This window comes from Anarhichas minor, unplaced genomic scaffold, assembly GCF_050575085.1.
Source record: "Anarhichas minor isolate MPS153535 unplaced genomic scaffold, ASM5057508v1 ptg000003l, whole genome shotgun sequence".
In the NCBI taxonomy this organism is placed as follows: Eukaryota; Metazoa; Chordata; class Actinopteri; order Perciformes; family Anarhichadidae; genus Anarhichas; species Anarhichas minor.
In genome coordinates, this window is record NW_027466449.1 from 5,696,103 (window position 1) to 5,708,117 (window position 12,015).

The 12,015-nt window shown below is 42.5% G+C and overlaps 1 protein-coding gene across 1 annotated transcript in view; it reads right to left on the reverse strand.

Annotated features, from left to right (window-relative positions):
* The window catches only part of clstn1 (calsyntenin 1), a 33,368-nt gene extending 21,610 nt beyond the window's left edge, over positions 1–11,758 (reverse strand). Inside the window, exon 1 of the mRNA XM_076094934.1 lies at positions 11,497–11,758. Within this exon, the coding sequence (XP_075951049.1) occupies positions 11,497–11,578 (82 nt within the window). The 5' untranslated portion in view covers positions 11,579–11,758. The remainder of the gene's footprint in view (positions 1–11,496) is intronic.
* Positions 11,759–12,015: the final 257 nt, after the last annotated feature.

Below are 12,015 nucleotides of genomic sequence, written 5' to 3' on the forward strand. Positions count from 1 at the left end.
AAAATGTGATCAGGGATCTCTAAAAGATATATCTGCTGCCTTTTTCTTTTGTGCTGATCCGATCTGTGATCTGATCCGTGACTCAGATCTGTGTTACGATCTGAACCGTGAGTTTTATGATCCGTTGCATCACTACCGTGTACGTATTACATGTGGCGAACATTTTTTGCTCTTGCTGACAACTCCAAAAACTGGTCGAAGGGTATGTGAATAGAAATGCTCAATGTTACCAGCCTCATTACAAACTGAAGCACATCCTCCAGCCCACGTTTATCCAATTACTTGCACACAATGATACACTCCGAGTACAACATTCATCTCAACAAGCAGCATTACTTGAACAGACAGTGGATTCATTACTGTGCCATTCAAGCATTTGCTGATGCTGCCAAACAAAAATGTTGTAGGCACCTGTGCGCTCATAATGCTTCCAGAACTGTACACATGTCCTGTAGTAAATTCATATTTTTAATGTGTTTTTTTAGAACAAATATTTGAAAGTCACTTTTGGCCAATTTTGGCCGCCGTAATGGCATGCAATTTAGTTTATTTTAATGTCTGATAATAAAAGTGATATACTCCTCGTTTACTATACACTGGTATAAATCGCTTCTCATCAGCTAACCCTGAAAATACAAAGTACATCCAGAATGAATGGCAGACGTCTTAAGAGTTAAATCCTAATTGAAATACGTTTTGCATAGTCAAATTAAATCTGCAGCCGTGTCATGCTGCAAGAAAGCCTCAACATCAAACATTTCATCATCCGACTAATAAAAAAAGAAGACGCCTTATATTCAATAACACAATGTGTGCTACAATTATATTAAGAGCTTCAAACTGAAGAAGAAAAACCTACAAAAGCATAAATAAATGATGAGGACGTTTTCAGGCGACTGTAAATGTCAATCTACCAAATCCAATTTCAGCGAAGCAAATGTCTTTACATAATTTAGTGTAATTCTCAGTCAGTGATTAGCATACACAATCAACGAAAATGAATTACGAGCTACTTGCACAGGGCTAGTGGGATGTGCGCACCAAAAGGAGTCAGTCACCCACCAAACTCATTTTTTTCCAGTGAGAAAGGTTTGTCCGAAGAAGAGAAGCCTTCAAAGTTTGTCAAAATGCAAAAAGTAAATATGTTCGTATGGCTTAATAAACATTAAATGTGCTGCAGCCTTAAATAATTGCATTATGTTACAATTCCTAGTTATAGAGTTAGAGAAATGTACTGACTGTAGAGAGAACTAACGTGTCTTTGGTGAGTAAGAACGAGTTGTTTTGAATTGATCAAGCTCAATAAATCGTCATTGCAGAACGTCTTGTGACCTGCCGGGCCAGACTACTACAATAATCTGCTCTAGCTTCCACAAAGTCACAGTAACTGTGAGCCAGGTTACATGTGGGCCTCACATTTGACACATTTGAGTAGCTCTCAGCCTCGAGCACTGAACCAGGACCGGCACTGGAATGGTACAACATCAAAGCTCCAGCAGGTTTATGCAAAACATCTCAGCTTAATCCTGACCAGTAACCACAAATGAACTAACCAAGAGGGCCGTCTGCCTGGTCTGGTTAAATGCAATTTCCCCTTAATTTGAAAAAGCACCATGTCCATTTGTATGACATTTATCTCCACTTTGACTGATGAGCAAGGACCTTGAAGTAGAGTTTTACTCTAGAAAGTGCATTTTATCCACTGTAAACAAGCAAATGCCTGCTTTGTGCTGTGAAGTCACGCAAAGTCTGACGGAAGACACTGTATCCCAACAATGGTCTGAGATCGGCCTCATAAATCAATTGAGAAACAAATAAAGAAATGATGCAGATATGCTCACAGATGGCAAAAAGTGGAGCAGAAACCGTGTCAAAGATACACAAATTCAAAAGCAAACCGTTACAATCAAAGCCCCCGCTCTCGCTCTCTCTCACACGCACACCTCTGATGAAATGAAATCTAAAGCACGATTTTATTTAAAGCGTGAAATTCTCACATACATTGTGTGAAATTGCCAACAAGGCCCGTTTGACAAGACAGCCTCATCATCCCCCTGCAAACCTGCAGTGAATGGGAAGAACATTTGTTCTGCTGTGAAGATTTGACACAGAGCAACAAAGATATTACTTACCCAAATACAGACAGCCGTATTCTTGGAAACTGGGTGATTTATTACATACTAGCAAGAAGATAAGATGTCTATGATTATATAAGAGAGACTCTGCATTGTTCGGGAGGGACTAGTGTTTTTTTATCGAGGAGAGGCTTTATGAGTCTGAGGCAGTCTGAGGAGGTGGCCGCCGCTGCAGCACTGAGGATGTTTATCGAGGGAGACTGACATTTACTTAATTTAACTTAATTAGAAAACCAATTCATCCAACGCAATGTATACTCACTACTGGCCCAATTATAACCTGCAGACTCAGCCCTTCACTCTCATGAAAGCAGATGATTCAAGAGGAATCTCTCGACTGATAAATAGTCAACATCAAACTGATCAAGATCCCCGACATGCTGCAGCAGATGCTCGAGGAACGTTAAGTGATTGTGTGTCTTATCCACTGTAGATTGATGAAAATGTCTCGTCTAATTATCTGGTACAGATGTGCGTCACATATTCTGTCCATTTATTTGCTTAATTTATAAAATGTCACAACATAGTCACAAATACTCATCATCAGCTCTTGGAACCCGACGGTGACGTCGTCAAATTACTCGTTACTACTTGATGTTTGTTCAAAAGCCCAAAGTACATCCTAAAATGTTAGACTCTGGAAACAGAGAATTTATGTTTTAAATAAAAGATAAATGAATAAATAGTGAATTATCCAAATTGTTGCAGCTTTATTTTCTTTTGATCAACTAATGGATTAATTGTTTCACTTCTAATAATGTAGAACGTTGACTGTTGGTCAATGTTACGCCAAGAAAAAGGACCGTTTAGGCTAAAGCATGCTTCAAACTAAAGAAAAGAAGAGCACAGTGGTTCAGTGAGAATCTGCCTCTGAAGATATAATGTCTGTATATTGAATATAACAGCTGAAAAGAAAAAAATGCTTCGCAAGATGCCTTCAGGAACACACAGTAATGATGGTACATCATTAGTTCCATTTAATGCCTGCAGACTGATTGGAGAACAGTAAAGGCCAAAAATGTAAAGAAATAAAGAAAAAGAGGGCTGGCCTGATATATTTTAGATCAATCACCCAACAAGCATACATTGTGGGGTTCCGGACTGGACTACAGTGTCCCGCCATCATATCTATAGCACAGAGAAGCCATTGGCTTATGTATAAATATCAGATGAGTTAGGATATAAATACACAGATATAATGGGTTTGCCTCTTGCTAAATAATAAATATGAACCCGGTAGTGTCATCCCACGCTGACGATTGAATGAACCACGTCTACAAAAAAATGTTTTTATCTAAAAAAAAAAAATCCAACAGAAAATGACCTTTACTTTATACTGTATCCTGCACCAAACAGATTCAGCTCTAATCTAGCAGAGACAGGCAAAATAAAATAGCCTTTGAGAAATGAATGAGTCGTCAGAAGCTGCGGTCAAGCGCATGGCAAGCTGTTACTGTACGAGCACAGATGGCCGGCTACTGGACCCACTTACAGCCCCGACATTCGCCAACACAGTACCTAGTGTGCAATCCTGTTACGCAGCAAATATAGCCAATGACACTTAATCCTATAATGGGATGCATCTACCTCATTCACAGAGAAGGTCAAGCAACGGGCAAACAAAGCGACGGAGGCTGCCAAATTCTTATTATGCATGTCTGATGAGAGCGTGATACAATGATACGAGCAAAGGTGTCCTGCCAACACCAGGGAATCGACTTTTAAGATAAACAGAGGGAGAACTCGGGGAACAAGAGCTTTTTGGAGAGGGTTGAAACATGGCTGACATCTGACACAGGTGGACAAGGATAAAGTGCTACGTGTGACTGTGGATGCCAAGCTTTGCCGTGCCGAGCCATCTACTGATCAGCTCTATGTCTCCGTCGCCTGAACTGTGCACTCTTTTGCACCAAAGTGCACATTTTAACAGACCATTAATGCTTTCAAATAAATTGGTCCTTAAAATGATGCTTACTTGTAGCGGCGCAACGGATCATAAAACTCACGGTTCGGCTCGTAACACGGATCAGAGTCACGGATCGGATCAGCACGAAAGAAGAAGAAGAAAAAAAAAAAAAAGGGAACAAATTAAATTTTAAGAGATCCATATTTGCAGATACAGATCCCTTTGCTGTTTGATTAGTAGCTGGTCTAAACACAGTCTACACAACGATACAACAGTCCTGCAATACATCCTACGTTCACGGAGGTCATGATGTTCAGTTTTTGTTGAAACTGTTATTCACCTGCGTGGTTTTGGGGGATGTAGTTTGTGGCGCTGTTGAAATGTATCGCACTATACAGAAAGGTGTTGCTGTCATTTAATGATCAATGCACATTATTTCTAGCTGCGTTTAGTTTGGAGTGAGTTTGTATCTTTAATGGATATGGTTTAAATAAAGTGTGAAAAAAAATACTTGTCAGGATCAATACTGCAGAAATAACATTGCAATGCTAATGGTGAGACCATATAGCCAGTAGCTATTCCCACTGCAACCTACCACCGACACTTGGCTGACCTTAAGGCGGTAGACGACAATGCAATCAAGTCTTCTGTTACATAAAATCATTGTTGTTCATTGTGACATAGCACAGCCAGTGGTTTCCCCACAGGACAATGAATGGTCTCGTATGGTAACAGGCTAAATAAGCCTCGCCTCTCTTTGCATACCAACACTGTTTATCTGTTGATTTCCCCTCATATTAGATCTAAATCTGTCAACAACACCAACAATCAAAAATATAAATCTCCAACGAAAAACTGTCAAGGTTGGAAAGTTCTCTGTGGAGGCACATATTTAACAGTGCGATGCCATCTCTGACTTATTTCATGAACCCACAAAGAACGGGGTAACGCATCGACTATTCACACGAACAAAGACAAAGCCCCTTTATGGTTGCCTCGCTGTTTTATTGAAGCCTGACCTTTACAGTCTGACCTATTAACCGTGATGAAACACTTCCTGCGGGAACGTTCGGGTCACAATAGGTCCTGCTAATCCTGAGATTCAACAGGACGCCTGAACACACTATCTTTCCGTTCATGTCACTGCTGTAATGTCTCTTCCTGGAGCAAAAAAAGCTTTGCACGTGTCCAGCGTCTGTATAACCCTCACCACTGCCGCTGGCTACTGGTCACCCAGGGAGAGCCAGAGGAACACAACCACAGCTCTCCAGATTGTAGCAGCATCGCTGCAGCAGATGATCCGTCTGCAGTTATCAGATGGAGCCTGGTGATGCCCGAGAGCACGTTGTGTAATGACGATGGTGCAGCCAAGTGTCAGACGTGTGACGCGCTGCGGAGCTCCGCTTCATTGACGTTTTACTTTTGATGTCCGACGGCACGCAGATCCTCATCTTCTTTGATTACATGCAAATGTGAAGCTCTACTGCACCCCGCTCAGTTACTGAGCAACACTTAACGCTTTAGTGCAATAATAGTTTGAGTATCTATTTGCAACCATTTTATTATCTTGTGACTCACATGTCCTTTGAGAGCTCGGACTGCATTACCACTTAAACTATCATACCGACAGCAGACAGTGTGACCATGTTTACATGAATCACATACGGAGCAGCTGGCGCAGCATGCATTTACCTTCGATTAATAATACTGAATAACCAGTCGACGCTCATTGTGCGAATGTTTGATTACCCAAATTTAGGAAGAATAGCAAAACCTGCCAATCAGAGACAACATAAGTGGCTGACAGTACGGTCTCCTAGCAGAGTGTGCAGGCTGTCTGTTATTCTTTGAGACTAAATCAAAGGCTCTCTGTTGCCAGGATGTTTTTCATATTTGTCCCATTAGTTGCGGCAGCACACCGAGTAAAAGAGAAGGCCGAGTCTGTGCTCAGGTGGTAGTTAGACCTTGAGGTGTTTCCAGGGAGACGGCAAAATAAATAAAACACAGACGAATACGCAAAATGCACCACTTACACCTACTGCCTCTAGACCGAGTATGTGAGCAGTAGGCAGTTCCAGCTGTGTACTGATTTCTAACTACTCCGTGCTTTCGACAACAACCACAGGGCCCCTTCAGGACTTATTGATGTCAGACAGAAATATCAAACAGAGTGAGACAAACAGAAATTGCGAGTTGAAGGTATGAGGTGCCTGCAAATCTGAGTCCAAGCGCTGCCTTTAATTGTGCTGGTGAGTGGCTCTCTTAATGCCGTGGCCCGGTGGAATAATCAATGGACAACCTGTTTTGAAACAGTGGGCACACTTCTCTTGTTTGTCTCGCCTTAAAAAGCTTCTCAGCTTGTTGACGCAAGCCACCTCCATCACAGACAGGGGACTGTTCCAGGGACCCTAAAGAGGAAACCCAGACCTCAGGGGCCCTCACTCCCCAAACACCCTGCTCACACAGGAGAGCCTCTCAGTTTGCCTGCCAGGCAACAACATTTGTTTGTCCCCCCACGCCGTCTCAACCGCCCGACAGAACCAACACACTCTGGACGACCGTAGTGCTCCTCTGAAGAGGGGTGGGGAGGTGGGGGGGGTTGGGAGACGCAGAGCCTTGAATGCAACTCAATCGCCTCTCTGTGTGTGTGTGTGTGTGAACGGCACAAAAGAGCCAGTGAGAGTGGTGGAGTGAGAGTGAGGCGGCTGCAACTCTGCACAGGCAGAGGGGTGCAGCTGACCTGCGGCAGGTAATGTGCTCTTTTGGTTGCTCGTTTCCCATGGAGCCGGAACCTGAATGTGGACACGCCCAAATGTGAATAGCTCTGCGGTGCCAGTTTTTCCTCCTGGAAGCAGTGGGATTTAAGAGAGGAGGTAACACAACCAGATAAACGAAGGATATTTTTGCTATTTCATCTCCACAAGATGCTGCTTCTGTAAAATAAATGTTAGCAGACTTTTTAACTAAATAATATCATGACATAATATGCGTAATCCTGGATATTCTGACACTTAATGGTGTTTTTATTTCTAAATATTACTTTACACTTGAAGTTACAATGTATAACATCGGGACCAAGGGCTCACATGAATGTAAACTCGTTCTTAGTCGTCATCTGGCACAACTTAATATTCACAGATGAATGACCCATTCTTGACAGTTCACTGACTCCATTCAGCCAGTGGAGGCACCGATGACAGGAAAGTCACAACCGACCCAAATTGAGTCCAGTATTCTCATGGCCTGTCTTTTCCAGCACTAAGTGGCACATTACCAAATCGAAATGCTTCAACGAGTTACCACTTTCGGGGGATTATCTCACATGCACATTCTTGAGGGGCTGTAGTCGCGATCCTTCGAACAGTGACCACATTGTGACGCGCTTAGTCAAGATCCCGACCCCTAAAGTCTGGGCCCAAGAGCCCTTTGTTCCTCTGAGAAATCTCTGAATAAATAATACAAAATGGAAGCGTTAACTCGTAGGAACAGGGCCTATGTGTAGGGCAAGTAAACTGTTATTCAAGGAAATACCGGGTGAAATGTTTGGCAATAGTTAAACTACTCCACAGAAGCAGTGATCAAAATTAAATCTCCAACAATGCAAAGCTCCTTCATTACCTCTCTTGATTTTCAGCAGGATATCTCTTCAAAAACAGCCAAAAGAGCGAGTGATAAGGTTTGACTGAAGGTAGTGCCTCCATGGGGCCTGTTACGAGGCTCCATTGGGCACATGGATCCTGTACCAAAAGGTGTAGCGGCTTGTTGTTCCCTGAGATTGCCTGCATCGTGACAAATCTCAGAGAGATGGTCCATTTTACAACATTCTCTGATATCATTTGAATCAGTCTTTCATTATATTTAATCCAATCTTCCTCTGAGTTGATACATCATTTTCTGAGCTTTACAACATTTATTCATAAAATTGTTTCATGTTTCATTTTGTTTTCCAATAATTGGCTGCCAATATCTTGTGGGCGTGGCATATTTGACCCCGACTGCCATAACTCCTGAATACATTGGGATAACTCAGTGACAATGATTCTGCTCACTGGAGATTTTGCCAAATTCCCCCATAAACAAAGCGCTAATATTCCTGGACAGACGTGTTCATCAAAAATCATAGCCGCCATTAGCCAATCAGAATTAAAATAGCAGATTTATGGGCATTTTTTTAGGTCCTTTTTAGTTGCCTCTGTGTCCAATGACTGATGATGATTAAGCCATGAATCTTGAAGTGACAAGACACTGAGAAATACGTGGAGCAGATCACTAAACATCAAGTGAAACGGGTCCCATCAATCAAAACCACCTAGAGGGGCACATCGGTGATCACAGCTGACATTTCCCTTTTTGTTTCACCAGCTGACAAAAGCCCCGACATGTTCAAAGTTAAACATCTGAAACTGAACACATTTTCTGCCATTAGCCATCATCCTGTTGATGTCTAGCGATGTTAGTTCTGAGGAGAAACAAGTCTGTGAACTGGCGCTGAACGATGGCCTACAACAGTGTTACAAGAGCTGCATGGGAGAGTCGAACAATGTAGTCATTGTCAGCTGTGTGCATCCACATAGTTTCTGATTCCCATAACATAGCACGATGGCTTACGTCACACAGATTGTTGGGCGCTAAAAGGTTTGGCGTCAACAAAATAGAAAATGTGAGCATATTTATTCCCCCCAGGGTCAACTCGGTCCCTGATGGCGGTCATCTTACGTTTCTGGAACCCTCTTATCCCTGATCGGTCCCTCTCAATAGACCTATTTTGGATGAGAGAGTTACATAAGCCAGGAAGGAGGTTTTTGAAGGCCCATATCAGTAAAGTGTGTGTGTGAAGTTGCTGCAGCTGATGGCAACTTGTATGACTGGAAAAGCCTGTGAATAAGCATTTAAACAACAGCTGAATTTATTAGTACATTTATAAATGACTTGATGAAATGATCATAATCATTTAAAGCATTTTTTAGATAAAAAAAACAGTATAGAGCCATTTTTGGTACAAATAAAGAAAATGTGTAAAATATTTTCCTGCTGTTTATATATTCATAAAATAAACAGAGTATTTAACGAGGCTGTGATCAGAGAGGAACCTCAGAGGTGTAACAATTTAAAAAGAAAAATATTGACCCCGATACTTTGCTCTAACCGCAACCGACATGTAATTTTCAGTGGATCAATAGAAGGCTTCTCCAATGAATGTAAGTCGAGGAAGACTGGGAGAGAACACTTGCACCCGACCTGTAATATGTACTTCTTTCCTGCAATGTGAGAAGAACGCATATGTTAACTCAGCGCCACACAAAGCAGGGCGTCCAATTTGTTCAACTAGAATTATTTAATTCGATGATGAATGGGCCAAGAAACTTCCCAGCAGTCAGCTTTTCCTTTGTCTGGCTGTGTGTGTGCACAGCGGAAGCTCGTGCATTTCAGCCGACCTCATGTTTGACTCCAGAGCAGGAAGACACCCAGCAGCTGCTCATTAAAGAAAAAGAAAGAATTACATGGACGAGACCTGGAAAACAAAGTGTCAAAATCCATGATGGACAAGATGAGAAACTCCAGGAGAAGAAACATTAAGAGCGGTGGACAACACGAAAGAGTTAAAAAGCCGAAAATGCTGCGAGGCTTCAACAGGCCTGCCACAGAAGATATGCGTTTGCACCAGTTTTACACACACTGACATTTCCTTGCTGGCGGTGTAATGAATCATATAGTCGAAGTAAGAATTTTGATGTGTATCAAAAACTTTTTTTTTATTTTTTCAACAGATCCTTCAAGGTTTGTTATCGCCACGAGATCAACATCTCTTACATAAAGAAAAATTCACCTGAATGTGCCAACGCTCAGTCTGTTCTCTAGTGATAAAATCAAACTATAGATTACTCAAGAACAAGAACGACCAGAGGTTCCCTCATCAGCTACAAGGAGTAATAAATAAAAAAAAGAACACCAACAAGCCATGAAAACGCAAAGCTGGACTGCAGGTGACAAGAAGTGGTGCACAAATAAAGCGAGCGACCTTTGGTTAATAAAAGATAAGCCCTCACCAAGATGCTGATTTCACAGGTCTCCTGTGCTGATAAGAACAGGGAAGTAAGCAGGTGCGCTTCACAAAAACACACTTGGCTACAACATGAAAAGCTAAACTCACACACCACTAGGACTAACTGCTGAAGGCCTTTTTTCCTTTTGTTTGATGAGAAATGAAGTTACTGCTTTACAAACGGTAGCCTCCCAGAGCTGTGCACTACAAGAAAAAACATGGCTGGATTTGAAACCCTCTTTTTATGGGTATGTATAATCCCTAAAATCCCTGTTCGGAGAGAATAAAACGGGGTGTAACATTAAAAGAAGACAACACACACACACACAGGCCTCCAGCCACAGTGACCGCCCAGGCATGCTGATACAGCTAGTGACTAATATATGCACCTCTACACACCCTGAAACAGGAAGCTCACACCAGGGAGTCAGTGGATTGAGTTTTACGTGAAAACACAGTCTATAAATCCACGCAGTGAGGGTGTTCATGTCTGAGCTGGAGGAGGACCGCCCTGCAGCAAGTCAAAGTCTCTCTCTCAGTCTCTCTCTCTCGCTCTCTCTCTCGCTCTATCAGTGACATTGCAAAGGAAGAGTTGCACGTTCTGGTCTTTCTAAAGTCTCTGATCATAAGTAGGCCCGGGCCTACTGAGGGCTGTCTACTTAAGCCTGTGATCCCAGCACATAAATTATTAAATCCAACGACATAACAGGGGCTCGTGAGGAGGATCTGCAATGCGTAGCCAACCAAGCTCCGTCCACAAGGTTGCCAAACCAAGCATTAGGCATACTAACTGAAGTAAAGAAAACATGTGCGGTTTATTATCACTGAATTTAAGAAAATAAAAGGGGGGGTAAAGATCATCACTCGCCCGAATTCAGATGCAATCAAATATATTTTAAATACGAGATGAGCACAGAGAGCATTAGACACGAGGGAGTAAAACAAATCTTACAAACTCTGCAGAACGTGAGACTAAATGAAAATGATAAAAAAAAAATAAAAAATCAGCTTGGAATCGAGTAGAAGAAACCAGTGCCCAAAATAGACTGAATGCAGATGACAGAAGGGGGTCGTTTCGTGGCCTTGATATTATCTCCAAAGTAGCCCGCTTCGTTTTTAACGCGTAATGATGAAAGATTACGCACAGATAATCACTGTCGTTAGAATATTGTGCATGATGTGGAGTATTTAAATGGGTGCAGTATCTCGGGATGCACTTGCGCCACCACATCCATCCGGCTCCAGAGCGGACCATCCCTGAACAGGTTACCGAACATCCCTCAGGACGCACAGCCTCGCCAACGTTGCTTTTAACCCCGTGCGTCTGGGAACGTGTCCAAAGCACAAAGAAACCTGTCCGACACGCACAGGCGAGACACAACACAGCGGGGTATAAATCCCATCTTAGTTACCTTTCGCTGCCTCCACCGCACATAATAGTCCGAGGACCACTCCGACAGCGGATGCAAATTGTGTATTCCCTCGGAACCGCATCCCGACTTGGAGTTCAACCGACCGGCGAAGTAAAAAAAAAAAAAAAACCTTCTTCTTCCCCCCGTCAGTCAGGCGGAATGTTTCTCCAACAATAGAATAAAATCCAGAAGATGAGTGTCTGTTACCACGGTAGCTCTAAGATGGCCGTCGACGCCGCCGCCGCTCTGCTGTGCTCTCCGTTTCAATCGCCGCTCCTCTTGCAGTTTTGCAGTTTGCTGCGTTCAGGGACTGATGGAGATTTGAATGACACGATCCGAACGCACTGGATCACACACATTCCTTTCTCGTTATGCATTCTTGCGTCCCCCATGACAGTTATTTATGTGATATCTAACCACCGAGTCCATACGTTATGTTAGACAATTACATACAGGATATACACAAATAAACACAAGTACACAGTGTGTTTACTTAGCTAGTAGACATAATGTATCAGA